Source organism: Pongo pygmaeus, chromosome 13 (genome assembly GCF_028885625.2).
Source record: "Pongo pygmaeus isolate AG05252 chromosome 13, NHGRI_mPonPyg2-v2.0_pri, whole genome shotgun sequence".
Lineage (NCBI taxonomy): Eukaryota > Metazoa > Chordata > Mammalia > Primates > Hominidae > Pongo > Pongo pygmaeus.
The window spans coordinates 102,567,757-102,593,973 of NC_072386.2; the positions used below are offsets into that span (position 1 = coordinate 102,567,757).

Below are 26,217 nucleotides of genomic sequence, written 5' to 3' on the forward strand. Positions count from 1 at the left end.
AGTGAGAAAGCAAATTCTCCATCTCAGAAAATGACTCTCCACAACTCAGCTCCTGTTTCTCCCTTCTAGTAAATCTCTTCGCAGTCTCCAAGTGCAAAAGGAAGCCTGCACCTTAGGTACCTGTAGGGCCAATCCTCTTCTTCTGTACTCAGAACAAATGCTAGCTTTGGATTGATGCAGATCTACTGATCTCTCTGCCCAAAGAAGAGTTTATATCTTTACTAAATCATCCCTTCAGCAGCAATGCCTAGATGCTGTGTCCCACATGACCTGGTCTTGGGTAAGCCCAGGTCATCTGTTAGCAAGTGAAAATCAATGGAGGCAGAGAGGGGAAAATAGGCAAACTCCTGCCGAGATACCAGAAAGGCCACCTATGGCTGTCTGCAGCATTCCTGGATCTCTATATCAGTATTTCTCTCTAGAACACACACAATTTGAAATCAAAGAAATACTCCAATTGTGGGCCAAGAGGGCGCAGTGGCTCACGCCTGTAATCCTAGCACTTTGGGGGGCTGAGATGGGCATATCACTTGAGGTCAGGAGTTTGAGACCAGCCTGGGCAACATGGTGAAACCGCATCTCTACTAAAAGTACAAAAAAATTAGCCAAGCGTGGTGGTACATGCCTATAATTCCAGCTACTTGGGAGACTGAGGCACGAGAATCGCTTGAACCCGGGAGGCAGAGGTTGCAGTGAGCCAAGATTGTGCCACTGCACTGCAGCCTGGGTGACAGAATGAGACTCCATTGCAAAAAAAGAAAGAAAAAAAAGAAAAGAAAAGAAAAAAGAAAAAAGAAGAAAAGAAATACTCCAATTATGAGCATGGGTACCCTAAGAGACACAATGACCTTACCAGTTCGCCCCCTTGGGTAGCATAAAGATGATGTTGGTACCAGTCTTTTATCAGTCTGAACAAGCCCCAGATATTTCAGGCCTCTACCCTCTTTGCTGCCCTTCAAAGCCCCAGAGCTCTTGGCGTCTCTGCTCACTTACACATCCCTTTGATGCTAACTCACCACCTGGTCCAGAAAGAAAAGGCACCAGCCCAGCCCTCGTCTTCTCTCTGAGTTGCCAGCAAAGCGAATTTCCTTCTTACTCTCAGTTCCTTTGTCATCCAAGCAGAGATTAGAAAGGAGTTTTCTTTCTTGTCCTTCCTTCTTGCTCATTCACTATGACAACTGTAAATGGCACCTCAAAGATGCCATCTGCCTCCAGCCTGTGCCATGCTCTCTGCACAGATGGGACCCAGATCCAATTATAGGGGTGTCAGATATTTCATCCCAGGGAGCAGTTTAACAAAGTTTGGTTGCTTTTCCCTCCAGGTGCCTACAAATTAGTTGGAAAGACTCCTTTATAAAAGAATCAGATATTCAACATCTACATTAATGCTGCCTTTTTAATTTATGCCCTCATTCCAATAGTGCTGATAACTGAAAACATTTCTGGAAGTCCTCTTTGGAGCTGTCCCAGGGCTCTTTCATTCCCTGCTCACTACTAACTGAATGGCTATCAAATGCCAAGCATCCTGCCATGCCAGGCACTGGGCTGTGACGATGTTATCTGCTGACTATGTAAGGAAAAAGTACTCTTCAAAGTCATGGATCTGTGAATGGTAGTTGAAGGTATGGGTGCAGGTGCGATATGCAGGTAGGACAGAGACAGTGAATGGCCCAATGGCAGAACACTGGGGAACACTGAAACCCGGGGGGGGGGGAACCAGAGGAGAAAGGCAATGCAGAAGACAGGCAGGAGGCTGGTAGAGTGACTGATGTCTAGGAAGGAAAGGAAGGACTTGAAAGAGTGTCTCTCAGCTTTCCAAGGCCAGGCACAGTGGCTGACACCTGCAATCTCAGCACTTTGAGAGGCTGAGGCAGACGGATTACTTGAGGCCAGGAGTTCGAGACCAGCCTGGCCAACATGGTGAAAACATGTCTCTACTAAAAATAGAGAAATTAGCCAGGTGTGGTGGTGCACACCTGTAATCCCAGCTACTCGGGAGGCCAAGGCACAAGAATCGCTTGAACTTGGGAGGCGGAGGTTGCAGTGAGCTGAGATCATGCCACTGCACTCCAGCCTGGGTGATACAACAAGACTCTGTCCCTAAAAAATAAAAATAAAAATTTTTTAAGAAAATTATCAGCCTTCCTTCCCACCAGTCTCCCACAGCCTCCTCATCCCCTAGCCAAGAAGGGCCTGGAGCAGGTCAAGGCAGAGGGTGCAAACTCCATCTCCCTCTCTCCTTTCACAGGGCTCTTCTCCCCTCATGGAGTGCCCACGGCATCAGGATCAGATCTGTGGTTTGACTTTGGGTAGAGGTGGGAAGAGCAGGCCCTCGGCCTGTCCAGTTGTAGAACACAGAGGCCTCTCTGGCTTAAAAGAAGGAGGCCCCCACAGTGTCCAGCTGAACTCTCATTGGATTTGGGGAAAGAAAGTCTCAGTGAGTGATAAAGTAAGTGCCTTTGTTTTGCTTTACTCTGTGTGTGTGTGTGTACACACAGGTACATATACATCTTATGTATATATAGATATAGATATACATAATGTTATGTATTTTGGTATTTTGTTAGCATCTAGTATTTCTGTATATGGTACTTAACACATTTGTAACTAAATATGTAAGTCGTGATATAATGACCACCCCTCCTGAACGTAACTTTACAATGGCAAAGACCATGTTTCTCTCTCTATCCTCAGGCCCTAGTACAGTGCCTTAAATATAGATATTAAAAACTATGTATTATTTGGTTGACTGGTTGAATGGATGGATAAATGATCAACAATGCTAAATGTTGTGGAAAGGTTGAGAAGAATGACAGCTGAAACTGGAACTTGAAGTTGGCAGTTAGGTGGTCATCAGTGACCTTGGTGAGATGCTACAGTGAAGTGGGGGTGTTCGATGCCTGGTTTCCCCCCAGTAGGCTGAGAAGAGCATAGGAGGGGAGGGAACAAGACAGTGAGCCCAGACTACTCTTTCAGAAGTCCCACTGTGCAAGGACAGGGGCTGGTCTAGTGTACTCCCTTGGTTTACAATTTTATATCCTTTTTCTTTATTTTTGGAAACAGCAAAAGGTCATAGAGAATAAATCCAGGTGACCCAAACAGATGGTCAAGCAAGCTCAGCATCATTTCTAGTCAAAATAGCATCTGATTTCAAAAGGAATGTAACTGATCTTCTAATACGGCTCATAAACTACCTCCAAAGGCCATTATCAAATAGGATTCCAAGGCAAACACATGATGATAATGGCAGCACCACAGAAATCAGGATATGGCTTCCCACAGTGGCTACTTGAATAAATGTATGTTTGGCTATAAAAGTTTTCATGTGTTTCCTTTCTTTCTTTGAAGTCTTAGATTCACATAAAATAAGTAGGAGTAGCATGGCTTAGAGTACGTTAGTGTAAAATATATTGCACACTTTGGGATGATTTTTGGTGGCACGCGAATACTTTTTTTTTGTTTTTTGGAGACAGAGTCTTGCACTGTCACCCAGGATGGAGTGCAGTGGCGTGTTCTCAGCTCACTGCAGCCTCCGCCTCCTGAGTTCAAGTGATCCTCCGGCCTCAGCCTCCCAAGTATCTGGGACTACAGACGCGTGCCACCACACCCAGCTAATTTTTGTATCTTTAGTAGAGACGGGGTTTCACCATGTTGGCCAGGCTGGTCTCAAACTCCTGACCTCAGGTGATCCACCCCTCTCAGCCTCCCAAAGTGCTGGGATTACAGGCATGAGCCACCACGCCCAGCCAGGAACACATTTTTATCTGTTCACTATGTATTGGTTTTTGTGTATATCAGAAAAATACACCTACTTCATCAAACTCATGAGATCACATATATTATCCTTAATAAATTTGAATTATAAATTTAAGGTTAGGTTGTTTAAGGAAACATTCTAAGTAAATAATACTCTTATTATGGCAAACATTGTGTCAGAGTGGTATACAAATAATTCAAGCTTGGAAGACAACTGACATAGGAGAAAGAATGTGGTCTTTCTGGGCTTACAGGCCTCAGTTCAAATCCTGGCTCTACCATTTGCTAATTATTGAGTGACAATGTAAAAGTCACTTAATCTTTATGAGTCTCAGATTACTCATCTATGAAATGAAAATAACAAAGCTTACTTCAAAAGGGTTTTAAGAGGATGAAATGAAATCGAGCATTAAGGTCCCTAGCTGAGCCCCAGGTGTGTACATTCATGCTCAGCCAGCAGTAGCTATAATGCTTGATGGTCCAAACCTCATTCACATATTCCAATACATCCGGCCATGTGGCTATTTATGTAAATGTATCCATTTATCCCGGCTGACCTTTCTGTTCCATCTGAAATGTGTGTGGCTGCAAGTGAGCACCCAGTGGGCTGGAGAAGAGGGTCACCAGCCAAACAGAAGGGACAGAGGCCAACAGGAGTCCTGGAGGCATCAGAGCAGTGCCCAGAGCAGTTTAGAGGCACAGAAAGGATCCTAGCGATAAACAGCCTCTGTTTCAGCAGAGATGTTACCCTTCCGAGAGCGTGGAGTGAGTGAGCGTCAGCCTTATAATCATTAACTCAGATTCTAAACATGAAAAGCCAAATGGCCTGTGCAGAATTGAAGCCAGGGAAAGTCTTATCAAGAATGAATCAGTCTCTTTGATCTTGAGGTAAACCGACTCATTAACATCAAGCTTCCACCTGGGGTTTTTCCAGACACGAAAGTGATTGCCTAATTCCCAGCTGTCTGGAGTTTCCAGTCCAAACTGGCCTTGCAGGGAAGCGGGGGAGGGGGGCGGGAAAAAATAAGTCCCACCAGCTTGATGGAGCTCACACCCCATTAAAAGCACATACGATTTGTGCTACTAATCCCAAAGACTAGTGGCTTCATTAAAAACAACCCAGGTAAAGATAAATTATTCTACCCAGTTTGGAACTAAACAGGAAGATGAACAGTGAAAACAGGACAGAGGTAGGAGGCATTCAGAGAGAAGCAGAAAAGTAGAAAAAGATGAGAGGGGAAGCCAAACGTGAACACGAAGAAAGGAAAATATAAAATACACAGAGGCAGGAGGATGGCTTGAGGCTAGCAGTTTGAGACCAGCCTGGGCAACAAAGTGAGACCCTCGTCTCTACAAAAAAAATTTTAAAAATTTAGCCACGCGTGGTGGGTCATGTCCGTAGTCCCAGCTGCTTGGGAGGCTGAGGCAGAAGGAGCGCTTGAGCCCAGGAGTTTGAGGCTGTGGTGAGCTGTGATCACTGCACTTCAACCTGGGTAACAGAGTGAGATTCCATCTCCAACAACAACAACAACAAAATACACAGAGACAGTTGGGATGAGGGGAGTGAAGAAATAGGTAACAAGTGAAAAACAGGGAAAAGAAAAAAGAAGAGGGATAGCTGAGCAAGAGCCATGGTAATCAGCAGCTCTCACTACATTACCAGCAGCCTCTCCTACCTACCCACCCAGAGATCATCTGCATTGCACCATGAATTAATCAGCATGTAAATCATCCCCTTTATCTGCGGAAATTGAATTTAGCTGCCAATCCTGATTGAGGGCATAAAGGCCTCCTCACAGAAAGATCACAGCTCTCAGGGAGAATGCCTTTTCTTTTCTGAAATCAAAGCTCGCATAAACCCATGGAAACAGCTGCAGCTGGAGCCACAGACTTTGTGAAAGGTAGCAGGCTGAGGATGGTAATTATAATTAGCAGTTACATAACATGTTTGTTCTTCAAAGTGCTCTACAAGCATCAGCTAATTAATAGCTTACTATGCCCCATGCAGATCCACTGGTTTTTCATGCGGTGAGTAATTCTTATACCCCCATTGACTGCTGAATGGTGGAGGCAGAGCAGCTTGAGCAATGAAGCAAATGGCTGAGGCTCAGAAGCTATACCCAGCTCTTACCAAGTGACTCCAGCAATTGCTCTGTGTCGGGAATACTTCCCCAAACATTGAATTCAGCATTCCAGGAGGCAGCTACCTCACTTCCTCCAAATAACTCTTGGAGGTGCTTTTGCAAATGCCATGATAGGTTGGAGTGACCATCAGTCTAGTCCAGCATGGCATTAGCTCCAATTATTAAGACTGGACCCCCTAGAGTCTTTGGTGTCAGTTACACATTTGCCCTTGCTCCTCTGTGCAGGCTGGGCAAGTCAATGAGACCTCTCTAAGAGAAGACTGCATTATATCTCTGGGTTCTTATCCAGCTCTACCCTTCTTTGTTTTTCTGATTGCAGTCTCTGGCCTACATCCTCTTGAATTCGCGATGGAGATAACCAAATATAGGAATTGCATGGCACACACAGGGCCTCAACAGCAGAGCTGAGCTTTCCATCTATCCCAAGAATGCTTTACTCAAGGATTTCAGAGGTCCAGGAATACCTTGTTACTTGTAAAACATTATATGTGTATGTGTATGTGCATATCTTTGGGGAAAAGGTCTGTTTCCCCTGTTGCACTGTAAATTCCAAGAGGGTCATGCCGACAAAGTACCTGACATATAGTGCATGCTAAATAGATATCTATTGAATGAATGGACAGATTTCCTCAAATTCCCATCCCCAACATTGTTATGAACCATTGCTCTACAGACAAATAATCCCCAGGGGCCTACATGTCTTGTTTGCTCTGGCTAGACTTTCCGATGCAAAATGTTAGTGGGCAAGACCACAATTCCGCTGCTAGTCAAACCAGAGACCCAGATCAAAGCTCCTGGAGATTTCACTCTTCAGAGACCTGTCTTCAGAGCCAAGCAAGTCAACAGCCAGAAATATATTCCCAGGGACTATGTGACAACCATTTGTCATACCTTCTGAACAGCCATCACAAATGGTAAGAATCATTGCCTTTTCTCACCTTGTCCCTCGGAGGCAGAGGTGTGAAATGAATCACGTAGAAGTGCACGCTTCTGATTCATGAGAAGATCTTCACATAAGGCTAACAACTTTAGGAAAAAGACTAACATGTGCACGGTGCTTTCAGCTTTCTAAAATGCGCCCCACAGATTATCTTATTCGATTCCTTTTCAGCACTCTCTGAGGTAAGAAAAACAGACTTTATTTCCCTCTTTTATAGATGAGGAAACCGAGGCTCGGAATGCCTTGCCTAATGACACACAGCTAATATTTGGCATTGCTAGAATATGAAGTGAAGTCTCAAAACTCCTTTTTTTATTGAGACAGAGTCTCACTCTCTTCCCCAGGCTGGAGTGCAGGGACGTGATCTTGGCTTACAACTGTCTCCTGGGTTCAAGCAATTCTCCTGCATCAGCCACCCGAGTAGTGGGGACTACAGGTGTGCACTGCCACACCTGGCAAATTTTTAATTTTTTGTAGAGATGGGGTCTCACTATGTCACCCAGGCTGGTCTTGAAAACCTGGGCTCAAGCAATCCTCCTCCTGCCTTGGCCTCTCAAAGTTCTGGGATTACAGGTGTGAGTCACTGCACCTGGCTAATTTTTATATTTTTAGTAGACATGGGGTTTCGCCATGTTGGCCAGGCTGGTCTTGAACTCCTGACCTCAAGTGATCCACCTGCCTCAGCCTCCCAAAGTGCAGAGATTACAGGCATGAGCCACTGCACCAGGCCTCAAAACTCCTTTTCACCAGCAATTCCACTCCTGGATATGTATCCAAAAGAATTGAAAACAGGGTCTCAAAGAGAGATTTGTACACACATTTCATAGCAGCATTATTCACCATAGCCAAAAGATGGAACATACCCAAGTGTCCATCAACAGATGAATGGATAAACAAAATGTGGGATACTCATATAATGGACTATATGAAGAATGGAAATGTTGACACATGTTACAACATGGATGTGTCTTAAAGACATTATGCTTAGTGAAATAAGCCAGTCTCAAATGAACAAGTACCATATGAGATACCTACAGTAGTCAAATTCACAAGAGACAGAAAGTAGAAGGGTGAGGTTCCAGGGGCTGTGGGGAGGGGCAAATGGGGAGTTGTTGTTTAATGGGTATAAAGTTTCAGTTTTGCAAGATGAAAAAGTTCTGGAGATTGGTTGTGCAACAACATGAGTATACATAAACACTACTGAACTGCACGCTTAAAAATAGTTAAGATGGTGTATTCATCAGTTTCATGTTGCTATAAAGGAATACCTGAGACTAGCAGGTATACCTGAGAAAGGAATACCTGAGAATTTATAAAGAAAAGAGGTTTATCCAGCTCATGGTTCTGCAGGCTGTACAGGAAGCATGGCACCAGCATCTGCTTCTGGTGAGGGCCTTGGGAAGTTGACAATCGTGGCAGAAGGTGAAGAGGGAGCAGGCATGTCACACAGCAAGAGAGGGAGCCAGAGAGAGAGAAGCAGGTGCCAGGCTCCTTTTAACAACCAGCTCTCATGTGAACTAAGAGCAAGAACTCATCACCAAGGGGAGGACACAAAGCCATTCCTGAGTGATCTACCCCCATGACCCAAACACTTCCCACCAGACCCCATCTCCAACACTGGAGACCACATTTCAGCATGAGATATGGAGGAGACAAACATCCAAACTATATTAGATGGTAAGCCAGACATGGTGGCTCACACCTGTAATCCCAGCACTTTGGGAGGCCTAGGCAGGCAGATCACTTGAGGCCTGGAGTTCGAGACCAGCCTGGGCAACATGGTGAAACCCCATCTCTACTAAAAATACAAAAATTAGCTGGGCATGGTGGCGGGCACCTGTATTCCCAGCTACTCGGGAGGCTGAGGCAGGAGAATCACTTGATCACTGCAACCCGGGAGGCAGAGGTTGCAGTGAGCTGAGATCGCACCAGTGCACTCCAGCCTGGGTGACAGAGCAAGATTCCATCTCAAAAAAAAAGAAATAAAACTGTATTAGATGTTAAATTTTATGTTTTATGTGTGTTAACACAATTAAGAAACATTTAAAAACTATTTTTAATCATACCACCTTTTCTCTGAAAAGCGGTCAACAGGTGTTAAGTTAGGAGCATGCCCCTCTGAGAAAATGGTTCATGGAGAAAAATGTCTCAGCCAGTCAAGCAGAGGGGACAGGAATCACATCGATTTAAGGTGAGTCTCAAAAGATGGATGCATAACATTTTCTATCCAACTTATTTTTCCAGTCCACCCTCTAAATCTTCAGGATTTAGCTGACAAATCTAAAGCCAGGTGCACAACCAGGTAAACAGCAGAGCTGGGTACAGTATGTAGAGTGAAGCAGCAATCAGATAGTTTTAGGCCCTCAGCTCCCACTGGCTGCTTTGTTCCTGGGTAGCAGGAGCCCAGAAGAACAGAATCTGTACCTGTGCATGTTAAAGTACTTTCTCTCCAGGTGCCTTTCTCTGTGCAAACAGAAGTGATCTTTCCTCCAGGGCTCTCAAAGCCCTCTTGACAGACATAGCGAGCCACACCGCCCAGCCTGGAGCTGTGATTTCCTACCAAGATGGCGTGCCGCATTTCTGGAGGGTTGCCACAGTTGATCTCTGCAATGGGAACCAACACAGCACTGGTTACAAGCCCTGACTTCCAGCCCTACAATTCATATCTTTAAAATAAATATTTAATAGTGATAGAGGCCACTCAAACAGGAAAAGAGAAAACACTAACCCCATCAAATAATCCTATATAAGTATGTCTGAATTTAATAAAATTTCCAAACATGCACACATAGAGAATAGTCAAATTATGCAATTATTTACTTATAAAGAATTCATTGATCTATGAAATAATATATCTTAGGGTCCTTTTAAATATTACAGTTATCAAGTACATTTTACTATGTATCCTCAGATCATCAATCCCAGAGTAGATGATAATGCAATTGTAGCAATTATTGCCAACTGATTGTTAAATAGAAGATATTCAAAATCTCTGAACTTTTTAAAGCAAATTAATGGAGAAAGTATTTATCTCCTAAGGATTCAACTTATATGCACCTTTCAATGAAAAAAATAAGTTGCATAGGAGGAGACAAACCTGGAATTACAAAATTGATATGAAAATTTTTCTGTACAACTCTGACTACTAAAAGACAATTAAATATTTACAAAGAACTATCTAGAGGTAAAAGATTATGACATAACCATTCTAGACCCAGCCAAACTATACTTCACTTAAGAGCCCAAGAAAGTCATTTTTAGATATTTCAGAATTTTTAAAAATCGATCCGTTTATCTTTTCTGGGAAAAAAAAAATCGAAAAGATGAATCAGAACAAATATCATAAGAATAAGTGTGCAGGCCAGACAGGTTTTAGAGAAAATACCAAGGAACAATGAAATTAGCAAGATGTATGGATGTCTCCATAATCACTTAAATGTGACTGTAGAGCTTGACATAACTATTAGTAAAGGATTCTAGAACCAAAAGTTGAACAATGTAAAATAATAATAAAAATAAAATTTCAAATTATTTCAGTAAAACCAGAGCAGTGAGTTGAAGGGAAGAAGTAAAGCACACTAATGTTTCATGTCATACAATAGCGCTCATGGATACAATGTTATTCAAGAAAGTATAATAAATATAAAATAAGATGGCTCTAATAACTTCAAGTGTCACCAATAGTCCCGGTTATACCTAAATACAGAAAGAAAAAAAAAATCTGTTCTTCCATGGTAAGAGAAAAAAAAAGAAAAAAGAAAGAAAAAAACTTAAGGCATTCATTCTGATTTGTGATTTTCTCCCCAATCCGTAGAAAGCCAAGAAAATTAAGCCCTCCTGACATCCAGGCTTTTTAAACAGAAGTCCTTTTATTGAGATAACAGCATTCAAATTAGAGAAAATCATATAACCTGTTCCCATATCCCCATCAGCCATCCTTGGCCTTAGAAATAGACGGCTTCTTTTAAATGAGCCTCTGATACAGAATGTGTGGATTTAATGGAATTGCACTCTTTCCATCCCATTATGGATGCTTGGTCTGTTGCAGGACTCCACAGTTATTTCCAGGAGGGAGGTTTCCCAGAGCAGGATCTCATCTAATTTCCAACCCTGTCTATCTCTCATGTCCCATGTTTGCCCACAGAGCTGTGGTTCCCTTTTCACGCATATTCACCAGACACAAGACCCTTTGGCCCTCATCATGTTTTCCCAGCATCAAACCTTTAGACGTATTTAATGGTCCAAGGCATTCCAAGAATGAATATATTTGTGTGTACACAAGCAACCAACCAAGGAGATGGTTAATGTTTCATAAGACTGCCTAGTCACATTGTTGACATCTGAAACATCTTCTAATTCAAGACAGAGTTCAGTTACAGCAGGAAGTAGAGGGGACATCACTAAAGAGGTTGGAGGTATAGATTCATGTACACTGAAGGTGGAAGGTTAAAGTGCTCAGTGGGGAAGTCTAGGAGGGAACCCAGTGACAAGTCATTGGATTAGGAGAGAAGCACAAATACAAAAGGGATAAAAGTACAAACGATAACTAGATTGGCTTCCATCTTGGACGTGACCAAGAATAATGGAAGGCATGATGACTTTGGTTGGGACTGCAAGATTTAAAAAAAAAAAAATACCAAATATCATCCAATTGATAAGAAATCAATAACTTGTTCTCTAGCGATTAAGGCTCAAAAGCTCAGGTGGATGCCCCGTTAGGAAGCAGCTTGGATCTGTGGCTCTGTGAGTTCCCCGTTAACAGAGCTATTCAAGTTGAACAACCCCTCAGCAAGAGACATTTACAGAGGATTTCAGCATGGCTTGGATTAAATGCATGGTTCTAACAGCTATACATCTGAATCCCCTGGGAAGCTTTAGAAAAACACACGTGCTGGAGTCCCACACCCACCCAGAGATAACTCTTCTGATTCAGTAGTACTGAATTGGGTTCTTGGTATTCAAATTTCTACAAAGCTCCAAATTTAATTTTGGTGCACACCCTCAGCTGACAATCTGAATGAAATCCTGGTACAAAAGGCTACCATTTGTCATCATATGCATTCCAACAGGATCCTAAGTATAAAGCATTAATATTCACAATACCCATCCATGTTAAGGGTTATTGTCCCCACTGTACAGGCGAAGACAGCTCAAAATGATTGAATGACACATCCAAATTTACACAGGCAATTGTGGGATGGCCAGGAGTTGAAGGCATGTCAGTCATATTCTTTTCCCCACACCCACAGCTTCTCGAAAGTTGGCCGGGCACAGTGGCTCACACCTGTAATCCCAGCACTTTGGGAGGCCGAGGCAGGCAGATCACTTGAGACCAGGAGTTTGAGACCAGCCTGGCCAACGTGGCAAAACCGCATCTCTACTAAAAACACAAAAATTACCCAGGCGTGGTGGCACATGTGCCTGTAATCCTACTACTCAGGAGACTGAGGCATAAGAATCACTTGAACCCACGAGGCAGAGGTTGCAGTGAGCTGAGATTGTGCTACTGCACTCCAGCCTGGCCAACAGAGTGAGACTCCGTCTCAAAAAGAAAAAGAAAAATGCTGTTCCAACTCTGAAATTCTACAGTCCCCGTGCCTCCCATCTCAGCTTACTCTCCTCTGCTTTTGCACTCACACCTTCTTCTGCAGATACACTCTTTCTCCCTCACACTGAGCAAAGTCCTTCCCTGTGACTGATCTGCTCCATGACTAACAGAGGGATCCTGTCTTCCTCTGAACTTTTAAGATCCATGTTCATTTGTTTATTTATTCCTGTTTATTGAGTGCCTATTACATGCTAGTCACTATAGCAGTGAACAAAGTGGGCAAGATTTCTGCCCTCATGGAGCTTAGAGAGAGTCAATAGACAAATAATAATAATAATAAGTCAACACATAACTGTGATTGTGGTAAATGTTATATAGAAATAATCATAACAGTTATTATTAAGTGACAGGATGGGGAAAACTTCTGTTGTTGTTGTCGCTGTTGTTGTGATCTCACTCTATTGCCCAGGCTGGAGAGCAGTGGTGCCATCACAACTCGCCACAGCCTTGACCTCCCGGGCTCAAGAAATCCTTCCACCTCCGCCTCCCGAGGAGCTGGGACCGCAGGCATGTACCACCATGCCCAGCTAATTTTTCAGTTTTTTGTAGAGAAGGGGTCCCTCTGTACTGCCCAGGCTGGTCTCGTACTCTCGGACTCAAACGATCTTACCGGCCTCAACTTCAATAAAAGTTTTTTTGTTTGTTTTTTGTTTATTTTTGTTTTTGTTTGTTTTGAGACAGTCTCACTCTGTTGCCCAGGCTGGAGTGCAGTGGCATGATCTCATCTTATTGCAACCTCTGCCTCCCAGGTTCAAGTGATTCTCGTGCCTCAGCCTCCCAAGTAGCTGGAATTATAGGCATGCGCCACCATACCCGGCTAATTTTTTGTAGTTTTAGTAGAGATGGGGTTTTGCCATGTTGCCCAGGATGGTCTTGAACTCCTGAGCTCAAATGATCTGCCTGCCTCAGCCTCCCAAAGTGCTAGGATTACAGGCGTGAGCCACCATGCCCAGCCTACAATTTTTTTTTTTTTTTTTTTTTTTTTTTTGAGATGAAGTCTCACTCTGTCGCCCAGGCCAGAGTGCAGTGGTGCAATCTCGGTTCACTGCAACCTCCATCTCCTGGGTTCAAGCAATTCTCCTGCCTCAGCCTCCTGAGTAGCTGGGATTACAGGTGCCTGCAACCACGCCCAGCTAATTTAGTATTTTTAGTAGAGACAAGAGTTTCATCATGTTGGCCAGGTTAATCTTAAACTCCTGACCTCAAGTGATCCTCCCAGAAAAACGTTTTAAATGGCGTAGTAGTCAGAATGATTTGATCTCTCTGAAGAAATGACACATACATTAGGACCTGAAGGATGGCAATGAGCAAGCCATGTTTGGGACCAAAGGAAGAATATTTCAATCAAATGAAAGAACCAATGCAAAGACCCTGAGATAAGAAAGCTCTTGGTGGGTTCCAAAAAGGGAAAAGCAATCTCCGTGGCAGGAGCCTAGTTAGTGAGAGGTAGACTGGCATGAGATGAAGGTGGAGAAAAAAGCAGAACCAAACCACACAGGGCCTTATAAATCTTGGGCTTTATTTTAAAAGCAACTGAATCTCTTGTTGGGTTTTATGTACAGGAATGAAAAATCTGATTTAGGTTTTTAAAAGACCACTTTGGCTGTTAGGTAGAGAAAGGTTGGGAGAAGAATAGGAATAAAAAAAGAGACATCAGCCAGGGTCTACAGCAGTAGTCCAACAGAGAGATGATATGGTCTTGGATGGACTTCAGAGGGGATGGAAATGGAAGGAAGAGATGGATTTGCGATGTATTCTGGAAGCAGAACTGAATGTTCATGGTAATAGTTTGGATGTGAGGGTGAGAAGGGGGGCGGAATCAAGACTATTACCTACACTTAGAGATATACAAAGTATAGAGTATTATCTGTTCTTTCTGTTGTTTCAGGGGTTTTTGTTTTGTTTTGAGACAGGGCCTTACTCCTGTCACCAAGGCTGGAGTGCAGTGGCACAATCACAGCTCACTGCAGCTTCAACCTCCTAGGCTCAAGTGATCCTCCCAGCTCAACCTCCCAAGTAGCTGGGACCTCACACATGCACCACCACGTATGGCTAATTTTTGTATTTTTTATAAATATGGGCTTTCACCATGTTGCCTAGGCTGGCCTCAAATTCCTGGGCTCATGAAATCTGCCCACTTCGCCCTCTCAAAGTGCTGGGATTACCGGCATGAGCCATCACTCAGCCGAGTATTATCCATCCTTATACAAGCATTATCTATACTGTTCATATGACCTTTATTTCCTGCCTTGCAGATTTAGTGTCTTTTTATGAATACACGCCTTCCCAAATATATGGACAGCTCCTCAAGGACAGAGTCTTTGTCTTATAATTCTTGTACCTCCACAAGGTCCGCATAAAATCGTATGTTTTACACCATTGTTCATTGATAGCTTGCTACTACTTTATCACACTTCATGATGCAATAAATGCTGCTATGATATGCCAACAGCCCCTCAGGAAGAAACCAGACATCAGTAGATCATAAGTCCAAATAACAGGACAGACATTACTTCTATATTTATTATCCAACACAGGTACTTCACACGTACCAAACACCAAGTAGATGAGAGATGAGAAAAAGCCCCACAAAAACCAGTATTAATCTTGTGCCAGGGAATTATAAGAAAGTTGTTCAGGCTTCAATACTTTTAATAATAATAGCATTCAGGCCGGGCGCAGTGGCTCACGCCTGTAATCCCAGCACTTTGGGAGGCCGAGGCGGGCGGATCACGAGGTCTGGAGATCGAGACCATCCCGGCTAACACAGTGAAACCCCGTCTCTACTAAAATACAAAAATAATAATAATAATAATAATAATAATAGCATTCAGCCAGGCATGGTGGCCCATGCCTGTAATCTCAACACTTTGGGAGACCAAGGCAGGAGGATTGCTTCAGCCCAGGAGTTCAAGACCAGCCTGGCAAACATGCTGAAACCCCGTCTCTACTAAAAATATAAAAACCAGTCAGGTGTGGTGGCGCATGCTTGTAATCCCAGCTATCTGGTTGGCTAAGGCAGGAGGATCGCTCGAACCTGGGAGGCAGAGGTTACAGTGAGCCAAGATGCACCACTGCACTCCAGTTTGGGCAACAGAGCAAGACTCCACCTCAAAAATAAAAGAAGGGGAGGGGAAGGGAGGGAATGGGGAGGGGAGAGGAGAGAGGAGAGAAGAGAAGGAAAGGAGAGGGAGAGGGAGAGGAGAGGGAAAGGAGAGGGAGAGGAGAAGGAAAGGAGAAGGAAAGAAAAGAAAGAAAAGAAAGGAAGGAAAGGAAAGGAAAGGAAAAGGAAGAAAGAGAGAGAGAATATAGCATTCATTGAAATACTCCCAAACACAAGGTAGTCTACTAGATATACACTACCTTATTTATTCCAACAGAAAATCCTAAAAAGTAGCCAGGCGAGGTGGCTTATGCATGTAATCCCAGCACTTTGGGAAGCTGAGGAGGGCGGATCACTTTGAGCTCAGGAGTTCAAGACCAGCCTGGGCAACATCTCTACAAAAAAAAAAAAAAAAAAAAAAAAAAGCAATAACTAGCCAGGCATTGGTGGCTCATGCCTGTAGTCCCAGCTACTCAGGAGGCTGAGGTGGGAGAATCACTTGAGCCCAGGAGGTAGGTGGAAGCTGCAGTGAGCCAAGATCGCACTACTGCACTCCAACCTAAGTGACAGAGACCCTGTCCCAAAAAAACAAAAACAAAAAAAGAAAATCCTTCAAGGTAGGTGGGTTTTTTTCATATAGTTTACAGATAGGAAGATGGAGGCCCTAAGAGCTTAAGTCACACCATTCGTAAAAGAGCTGATATTCAAACTGTGGTTTGTGTGACCTCAAAGTCCAGGTCCAGTAAATCTGGGCAGCTTCATCACAGAGGGCTCCACCTAGGCCCTGACTTGGTTCTCTAACCTTACAGGTTAGCTAAAACCTAAGGAGAAAAGATTGCCTGAATAAGCATTCAAGTCAGTCTGGAAGAGTTCGATGACAACGCCTCTTGCCCAATCTTGTCTCCAAGAGCTTTCCCAGAGCAAGAGAGCTGCTGGAAATAGATGGCTCTCTGTAGCTCTGTGACTCCCTGAAACCTTCTTGGGCCTGATGTTTAACCCTATGTATGACATTAGAGTCTGGCCTGGGGCTTGCCTAGAACATGACCCTGTCACAGATATTCCCAGCTACTGCCACTTCTGCTCAGACCAAATGGCATCCAAGAAAATAGGTAGTTCCTACTAAGAAATACTCAAAAATCAATCCAACAGAGGCCACAGTGGGAAATAAAAATATAATCCTATTTAATACATAAAAAACCCCCAAAACTCTTACTATCACAAGGAAATAAACATTTAAAAGCAGTTTATACCCCCAAGGAAGAAAAAATAAGCAGTACAAATTTGCATTGCATATGCATAGGGGCATTCATTAAAGCACATGTTTCTCTGGCTAATTACGTTATTAAGTAACAACGTTTGCATCTGCATCAGAAATACAGTCAACTAATTATGAGCATGGCTGGGAATTTTCCCTTACTTTCCCATTGTCTGTGATTTTATTCAAATAATCAGCTTCAAAATAGGACTCCTGGGGGAGTGGAGGAGAATGTGTTGTGCTGGTTTCAAGGGCCAAATTTATAATATAACTTACATCTCATATCGTGAAGATAAAAATGTTTATCCACAGGCTAGCTTTCATATTCTATCAAGGAAATATTCCAGAAGGAAATTTGTTTGATGAAAGGTACAGGCAACTTACAGCATCTAATCAACAACTGACTGTATCACAAATGTCACCCATATTGGCTGCTGTTTATTATACGCATCAGCACAATAACATAGATTGATGACAGAAAGAATCTAGTAATATAAAGGCTCCATCTAAGACTGTTTAGAGATCAATAAATAACAAGCTGAGAAAGAAAAAAAGTGACCAACAATGCCAATAAATTGAGGCAGACATTTTGCCAACTGCCAGGGGAATGAATGACAGACCTATTCCACTTATTGGTATTGACCCCAAAATAAAATCTCCCCAGAAAAATAAGCAAGTGCTATATGTAAAGCTTTGCAAAAGAGCAGAAGCAAGTGCTAAAAACTGAAGAAAATCACACTCGAGTCAGTTTTCATCTTTACCCAACAATAACGGAAATAAGTCTCTACCGTGCCTTAGAATCCAATTAGAAGGCTAACACATCACCTGGAAATTAGTGGAATGTTGTAAGGGCCTAAACAGTCCAGGCAGATTAACACCAGGGTCTGCACAATGCTTACGTTCCAAATCAGATAATTCAGCATGATACCTATACTTACTTCATTTGTTTCATCGGTGAAAGTGTTTGCTCCCCCACTAAATGGTAAGCTCTTTCTGGGCTGTGCATATATCCTGTATTTTTAAATATCCCCTGCAGTCCTTTGAATTATAAACATTATTTTAAACATTAAACTTTGTGATGTTCCTGTGTAAGCAACATGGTCTAAGGAACCTTTGACAAAGTTTCATGTATCTTGCAGCATATCTGCGTATAACCATGAATTTGACTGTTGAGGTTGTCCCCTCATTCCAGGATCCCTTGGGCACTAAATTACACATATCACTCCTGGTGGAGGTTGGAATCTAATGTCTCAATATCTAGCAAGTTGAACTTAGAAAATGTTATACAGCAGAAAGAACAAAGCTGGGCACAGTAGCTCACTCCTGTAATCCTAGTACTTTGGAAGGCCAAGGCATGAGGATCACTTGAGCCCAGCAGTTCAAGGCTAGCCTGGACAACATGTTAAGACACTGTTTCTACAAAAACAAAAAATAAATTGTTTTAATTAGCTAGGCATGGTGACCCATGCCTGTAGTCCCAGCTACTTGGGAGACTGAGGCAGGAAGATCCCTTAAGCCCAAGAATTTGAGGCTGTAGTGAGCCATGATTGCACCACCACACTCCACCCTGGGCAACCTCATGTCTGAAAAAAAGAAAAACAAAGCCAGAGGCATTACATTACCAGACTTCAAACTATACTACAGAGCTACAGTAACCAAAACAGCATGATACTGGTACAAAAACAGACACACAGGCCAATAGGCCAATGGAACAGAATAGAGAACCCAGAAATGAAGCCACACACCTGATCAATCATCTTATCTTCCACAAAGAAGTCAACAATAACAAGCAATGGGGAAAGGACTCCCTATACACAAATAGTGCTGGGATAGCTGGCTAGCCATATGCAGAAGTATGAAACTGGACCCCTACTTTTCACCGTACATAAAAATTAATTCAAGACAGATTAAAGACTTGAATATAAGACTGCAAACTGTAAGAATGCTGGAAGAAAAACTGCAAAACACCATTCTGGACATCAGCCTTGGGAAATAGTTTCTTATTAAGCCCTCAATAGCAATTGCAACAAAAACAAAAGTGACACGTGAGACCTAATTAAACTAAGGAGCCTCTGTACAGCAAAAGAAACTATCAACAAAGGAAATTGATAGCCTACAGAATGGGATAAAATATTAACAACCTATGCATCTGACAAAGGTCTAATATCCATAATCTACAAGGAACTTAAACAATTCAACAAGCAAACAACAAATAACTCCATTAAAAAGTGGGCAAAATACATGAACAGACACGTCTCAAAAGAAGACACACAAGCAATCAAGAAACATACGAAAAAATGCTCCACATCACTAATCAGAGAAATGCAAATCAAAACCACAATGAGATTCCATCTCACACCAGTCAGAATGGCTATTATTAAAAAGTCAAAAAAATAACAGATGCTGGTAAGGCTACAGAGAAAAGAGAATGCTTATAGACTGTCAGTGGGAATGTAAATCAGCTCAGCCACTGTGGAAAGTAATTTGGAGATTTCTCAAAGAACTTAAAACAGAACTACCATTCAATCCAGCAATCCCATTACTGGGAATATATCCAAAAGAAAATAAATTGTTCAATCAAAAGGACACATGCACTTATATGTTCATCACTGCACTATTCACAATAGCAAAGACATGGAATCAACCTAGATGCCCATCAATGGTGGACTGGATAAAGAAAATGTGATACATGTACACCATGGAATACTACACAACCATAAAAAATAAAATCATGTCCTTTGCAGCAACACGGATGCAGCTGGAGGCCACTTCTAATATCCTAAGCATATTAATGCAGGAACAGAAAATTCTACTATCCTAAGCATATTAAAGCATGAACGAATAATCAAATACCACATGTTCTCACATATAAGTGGGAGCTAAACATTGGGTACTCATGGATATAAAGATGAGAACGACAGACTTGGAGGACAAATAGAGGGAGGAGGGAGGAAGCAGGTTGAAACACTGTTGGGTACCATACTCACTACATAGGTGACAGGATCATTCATATCCCAAATCTCAGCATCACGCAATATACCCTTGTAACAAACTTGCACATGAGCCCCCTGAATCTAAAATAAAAGTTGAAATTATTAAAAAAAAAAAAATGTGGCCAGGCACGGTGGCTTACCCCTGTAATCCCAGCATTTTGGGAGTCCGAGGCAGGAGGATCACCTGAGGCCAGGAATTCGAGACCAGCTGGCCAACGTGGTAAAATCCCATCTCTACTAAAAATACAAAAATTAGCCAGGCGTGGAGCAGGCACCTGTAATCCCAGCTACTCGGGAGGCTGAGGCAGGAGAATCGCTTGAACCCAAGAGGCAGAGGTTGCAGTGAGTCAAGTTTGTGCCATTGCACTCCAGCCTGAGCGACAAGAGCAAACTCTGTCTCAAAAAAAAAAAAAAAAGAAAAGAAAATGTTATTGCATGCATAAAACAAAAATGGGAGGGTTATAGTTTGCCATGAAGCACATTCTCAAGAGTAGTTTATTAACTGCTCTAATGAGCTCATTAGTACCCAAAAGTCTACTTGCTCTTAAGGCGATAGAAAAACAGATTACTTTTTGATGCATTTTGTATTCTAAATTCTTCCATGAACTTTAGCCTTGACTAACAATATATTTTCTTCAGATTGTATTCATAGAGAAAGCTTACTCGGAGGAAAAAGAAAATTTTCCTTTTCATATAACACTTATCATCAATAAATAGTGTCCAGTATGGAAACAACTGGAATCTGAACACTTCAGAAACTGCAGAGGAGGTGGTAGGGTGCGTAAAAGCATGAACGTTAGGAGAAAAAAAGGCCTTAGCAAGATCTCTTGTAAGGATCTTCCATTTGCAGAGGTGACAATAATGTTTGTCGATGCTTTGAGCTGCATATGAATATTTCTTTTTATCAAAAGATAACATTAAAACTCTTCATTCTAATGTTCTAGTTGTAAATAGAATGTCTGAATGGAAAACAAATAAATAAGGTAAAGTAAAAACTGAAGAACTTTAGACCTTCTCATTTTATAGTAAGAAGTTTCAGAAAGACCTTACATTTTTGATAAGGAGACCTGCCACTCTTCACTAGAAAATGGCCCACTTGCTCATGACTGTGACATTGAGCCACACCTTTTCTGCACTAGGCACAGGGCCAAGGGCTTTATTCATTATCCCATTAAATCTTCACAATAGCTCTAAGGGATGAACACCATTTTATTCCGTTCCACAAAAGGAAACTGGAGTTTAGAGAGGTTCAGAAGTGGTTGCACAACTAGTTAGTGGCTCAGATAAAACTTAACACGGGTCTTTTTGAGCCAAAAGCTCATGCATCGTCCCCACTATTGGCAGCCTTATAACCAATGTCATCACTCATTCTGCACATTCAAATGACTTCAACCATTTACAAATATGGAGACATATTTTAATGGCATTTACTTGGCAAAAGTGTAACCCAACAGAGCTGTTGCATGCAACAGGTAAGTCAATGCAATTTTTAAAAATGTGTTAAAAGATCAGTATGTCGTGAGGTGTCAGAAAATGTATTTAATTGTTTTTTAATTTTTATGTATTTATTTTTAAAATTTTTGTAGAGACAGGGTCTTCCCCTGTTGCCCAGGCTGGAGTGCAGTGGCATGATCACAGCTCACTGTAACCTTGAACTCCTGGGCTCAAGTGATCCTCCCACCTCAGCCTCCTGAGCAGCTAGGACTACAGGTGCATGCCATCATGCCCAGACAATGTTATATGTTTTTGTAGAGACAAGGTCTCACTATGTTTTCCAGGCTGGTCTTGAACTCCTGGCCTCAAGCAATCTTCCCTTCTTGGTCTCCCAAAGTGCTAGGATTATAGATGTAAGCCATCATGCCCAGTCCAGAAAATGTACTTCAAATGAGCCAACATCCTATCACCTGGAACACAGATGATATACACAAGGTAAATGTGCTCTCACTCGCTCCTCCCTCACCCATGGTGGCATCATTAGTCAATCACAGCATTCATCTGTGCTAAGTGTGGATGTGGTCTCAGTATCCTTTCCATACCAGCACTAAAACTCCACAGGCAGCCGTGTAATGAAGCTTATCTGCCACTCTTCATTTGAATGCACTAAATTGTGGTACAATTTATGTCGAAGCTTTTTCAAACTCTTTCCACTTTCGTAGAGATAAACCAGGCTCTACAAAGAAAAATCTCAAAAGATGAAGAGCTGACTCGGCAACAATGAATACCCTTCTGGCCGGGTCCTAGACCACACTGTGCATGAACGTGTGTTTGTCTTGGCACCCCTCTCCTAGGGCCCTCCAGCTTTTTCATCATCACCTCCCATCTCCGGGGCACACTGACTGGGGCTGCCTTCTAGAAAAGTGCGTCGGGCTCACACCTTGGTGCATAAGCTCATGACATACAGTAAGTCACTTCCTTATCCTGGTCCTTAAACTCCCCTGTGAAATGGGAAATAATACCAACCTATTAACCTTATACAGCTTAAAGTGCTGGCCACCTCTAGAGAATCAGGCTCTGCAATTAATGGACTTTGGAAACCATGTCCCACCCTGTTGGCCAACTCAAAGGAGAAACTCTGCCTCTGTAATCAGCCCACCATGCTGGGCCATCCACCGTATAAGGGCCATACACAGAGATAATGGGGGAAACCAGGAGTCAGCCTCAAGGCCTCTGTTTCTGCTTTATCAAAGCCTAGAAATGTCATGCCCAGAGAGAGGCAGGCATGAAGGCCTAGAAGACAAAGCAAGGAGGTACGGAACTGGGAAAGGACATAAAGCTTGGGGACAAAACAAAAAAGGGGGCAAGAGTTTCTACAAGGCTCAGCCACACAATAAGCTGGGATGGCAGTTCAGGAGCCCATTCCACAATGCCTGCTGTCACCTGTGGCGCCTTTTGAGGGGACCTCAAGGTGTTTCCACAGGCCTTGAGTATGCCAGGCACTGTGTTAGGTCCTGGTGAGATCCTGCTAAGGAAGGCTATATGGTCTCTGAGCTTCCGGATTTACAGTCCAGTAGGGGAGACTACTGAAAGCCAAGAAATCAATCAAATAATATACTTACTGGGTACTAAGAAAGAGAATAATGACAGAGGTGACTTTTTTTTTTTTTTTTGAGATGGAGTCTTGCTCTGTCACCCAGGCTAGAGTGCAGTGGCGCGATCTCGGCTCACTGCAAGCTCTGCCTCCCAGGTTCACACCATTCTCCTGCCTCAGCCTCCCAAGTAGCTGAGACTACAGGTGCCCGCCACCACATCTGGCTAATTGTTTGTATTTTTAGTAAAGACGGGGTTTCACCATGTTAGCCAGGATGGTCTTGATCTCCTGACCTTGTGATCTGCCTGCCTCGGCCTCACAAAGTGCTGGGATTACAGGCATAAGCCACTGCGCCTGGCCCCAGAGGTGACATTTAAGCTGAAACTTGAAACATGAAAAGGAGCTTGATAAGCAGGAAGCAGGGAGGCTGCACCAAGAGATGAATGGATAAAATGTGATCCATCCATACAGTGGAATATTGTTCACCCTTAAAAAGGAATCACGTTCTGATACGTGCTACAACATGTGTAAACTTTGAAAACATGCTAAGCAAAAGAAGCCAGACATAAAAAGACAAGTATTATATGATTCCACATATATGAAGTGTGTAGAATAGGCAAATTCCTAGTGACAGAAAGCAGATAGAGGTTACCAGAGTCTAGAGGGAGAGGGAATGAGGAGTTAGTGTTTAAAGGGTGCACAGTTTCCATTTGGGATGATGAAAAAGTACTGGAAATGGATAGTGGTGATGGTTACACAACATTGTGAATGTACTTAGTGGTGCTAAATTGTCCACTTATATGTGATTAAATGGAAAATTTTATATTATGTATATTTTACCCAATAAAAAAACTTTTTAAAGCAAGGAGGCCAGGTGCAATGCCTCATGCCTGTAATCCCAGCTAGTGAGAGGCTGAAGCAGAAGGATCTCATGAGTCCGGAGTTTGAGGCTGCACTGAGCTATGATCATACCACTGCACTCCAGTCTGTGCAACAGAGCAAGACCTCATCTCTAAAAGATATACATAAAAAATTTTAAAAATAGGCCAGGTGCGGTGGCTCATGCCTATAATCCAGCACTTTGGGAGGCTAAGGCACGAGGATCACTTGAGTCCAGGAGTTTGAGACCAGCCTGGGCAACATAGTGAGACTCTGCCTCTGTGAAAAATTAAAAAAAAAAAAATAGCTTGGCATGGTGGCACACACCTGTAGTCTAAGCTATTCTGGAGGCTGAGGTGGAAAGATCACTTGAGCCCAGCCGTTCAAGACTGCAGTAGGCCGTGGTTGCACCACTGCACTCCAGCCTGGGTGACAGAGCAACACCCAGTCTAAAAGAAAAAACAAAAAACACCCTTTTGCTCAGCAGCATCCAAGTTCATAATTTTCTAGTGTTTTTAGTGGAATTCCCAATTCCTGTGGCTTTGTAACTCTGAGATAAAAATACAATGTCAGTTGGCACATGGCCCAGATTCTAGAGTCCCAAAGAAGACTGAAGGATAAATAAGAAGGGGTGTGTGAGCTCAGAAAGGAGCAGGCACAGCAGTGAGAAACCGAGGCCATGTAGTGACACAGGGGAGGAGGAGGAGGAGGAGGGTGTCAGCGGGCAGAGGGAGCAGTTATTAGAGAAGGAAAAAAGAAGCGAAGATCTTTTAAATAACAGTTCTTTGGGAAAATGCAGCAAGCACTCTCCTCTAAATTAATTTTCTACATTCTCAGTCTAATAATCCAGACGATTGCTAATTTTCAAGGCAATCTAAATGGTTTTATATGGGGTTTCCTATGTCAATCCTTAGAGGGTTCTTTGATAGGCACTATGGCACATTTTAATCTAAGTTCTGCATTTTAGTTGATCCATTGAAAGATCATCTTAGAACTAAAATGTTATCTTTAGAAATTCTTAACCCCTAAGGATGATAATTAATGATCAAAATGCGTGTAGAGCCTACACAGCAAGTCAGAATATCAAAATGATTAACTTAGCCATGCACATCACTGGGGTTTCTTAACTATGCAATAAATTCAACGAAAATTGTGAGGGTTTCTCTTTTTTCCAAAATGAAAACAGGTTTCTTTGTCTGATATGTGAAAAATTCCGTCATGCTCACTTTGGCAGCTTATATACTAAAATTGGAATGATACAGAAACTAGCATGATCCCTGTGCAAGTATGACATGCAAATGCATTAAGTATTCCATTAAAAAAATTTCTTTCAATACAGAAAGTATATAAAATATAAAAATTGGCTGGGTGCGGTGGCTCATGCCTGTAATCCCAGAACTTTGGGAGGCCAAGGTGGGCGGATCACCTGAGGTCAGGAGTTTGAGACCAACCTGGCCAACATGGCAAAACCCCATCTCTACTAAAAATACAAAAAATTAGCTGGGCATGGTGGCAGACACCTGTAATCCCAGCTACGTGGGAGGCTGATGCAGGGAGAATGGCTTGAACCCAGGAGGCAGAGGTTGCAGTGAGCTAGATTGCGCCATTGCACTCCAGCCTGGGCAACAGAGTGAGACTCCATCTAAAAAAAAAGTGTATATATATATATGTATATATATATGTATGTATAACTGTATATATATGTGTGTGTGTATATATACGAAGTCCGGGATCCCAAACCCCCCCAATGGAAATTATCACCATTAACATTTTGATGTATGGTGTTCTAAACATTTTTCTAAGCTTATCTGTATATAGGAACTTTTTCAAAATTAAGATTGTTATTCATAGAATTTGTAACTCTGAAACATACTATTAATACTTATTTATGTCAATAAATATTCTTTTTTTTTTTTGAGACGGAGTCTTGCTGTGTTGCCCAGGTTGGAGTGCAGTGGCACAATCTCAGCTTACAGCAACCTCCACCTCCCGGGTTCAAGCAATTCTCCCGCCTCAGACTCCCGAGTAGCTGGGATTACAGGTGCACGCCACCATGCCTAGGTAATTTTTTGTATTTTTAGTAGAGATGGGGTTTCACCATGCTGGCCAGGCTGGTCTCGAACTCCTGACCTCGTGATCAGCCTGCCTTGGCCTCCCAAAGTGCTGGGATTACAGGTGTGAGCCATTGTGCCTGGCCTGCAATAAATATTCTTTTTTAAATATTGTTTTTCTAACATAATTTTATTGGATACATAATATTCCATTTTAAGGGATTGATTTACTTAACCAATCTCTTACTGTTAGACATTTGAGATTGTTTCTAATATTTCACTACGATAAATAGTTATAAGCAAATATAACTACAGCAAATTAGAAGGCTTTACACTTCTTTGCATGCACAAATAAATTGGAAAATCTGGATGAAGTAAATGATTTTCTAGAAATACATAATTTACCAAAATTGATCTTAAGAGGGAAAGAAAAAGAGTGGACATGATTAGATACACCAGT

The 26,217-nt window shown here is 42.4% G+C and overlaps 1 protein-coding gene and 1 non-coding gene across 12 annotated transcripts in view; one reads left to right on the forward strand and one right to left on the reverse strand.

The window, feature by feature from the left end:
• The window catches only part of SUSD1 (sushi domain containing 1), a 141,064-nt gene that overhangs the window by 78,190 nt on the left and 36,657 nt on the right, over positions 1 to 26,217 (reverse strand). For all 11 annotated transcript variants that reach the window (XM_063650289.1, XM_063650288.1, XM_054500515.2 and 8 more), the window contains one exon: positions 9,265 to 9,444. In XM_063650289.1, the coding sequence (XP_063506359.1) occupies positions 9,265 to 9,444 (180 nt within the window). The remainder of the gene's footprint in view (positions 1 to 9,264; positions 9,445 to 26,217) is intronic.
• Positions 24,925 to 25,028, forward strand: LOC129044770 (U6 spliceosomal RNA). Its single transcript, XR_008504768.1, has one exon. It is a non-coding gene; the product is annotated as a U6 spliceosomal RNA (small nuclear RNA).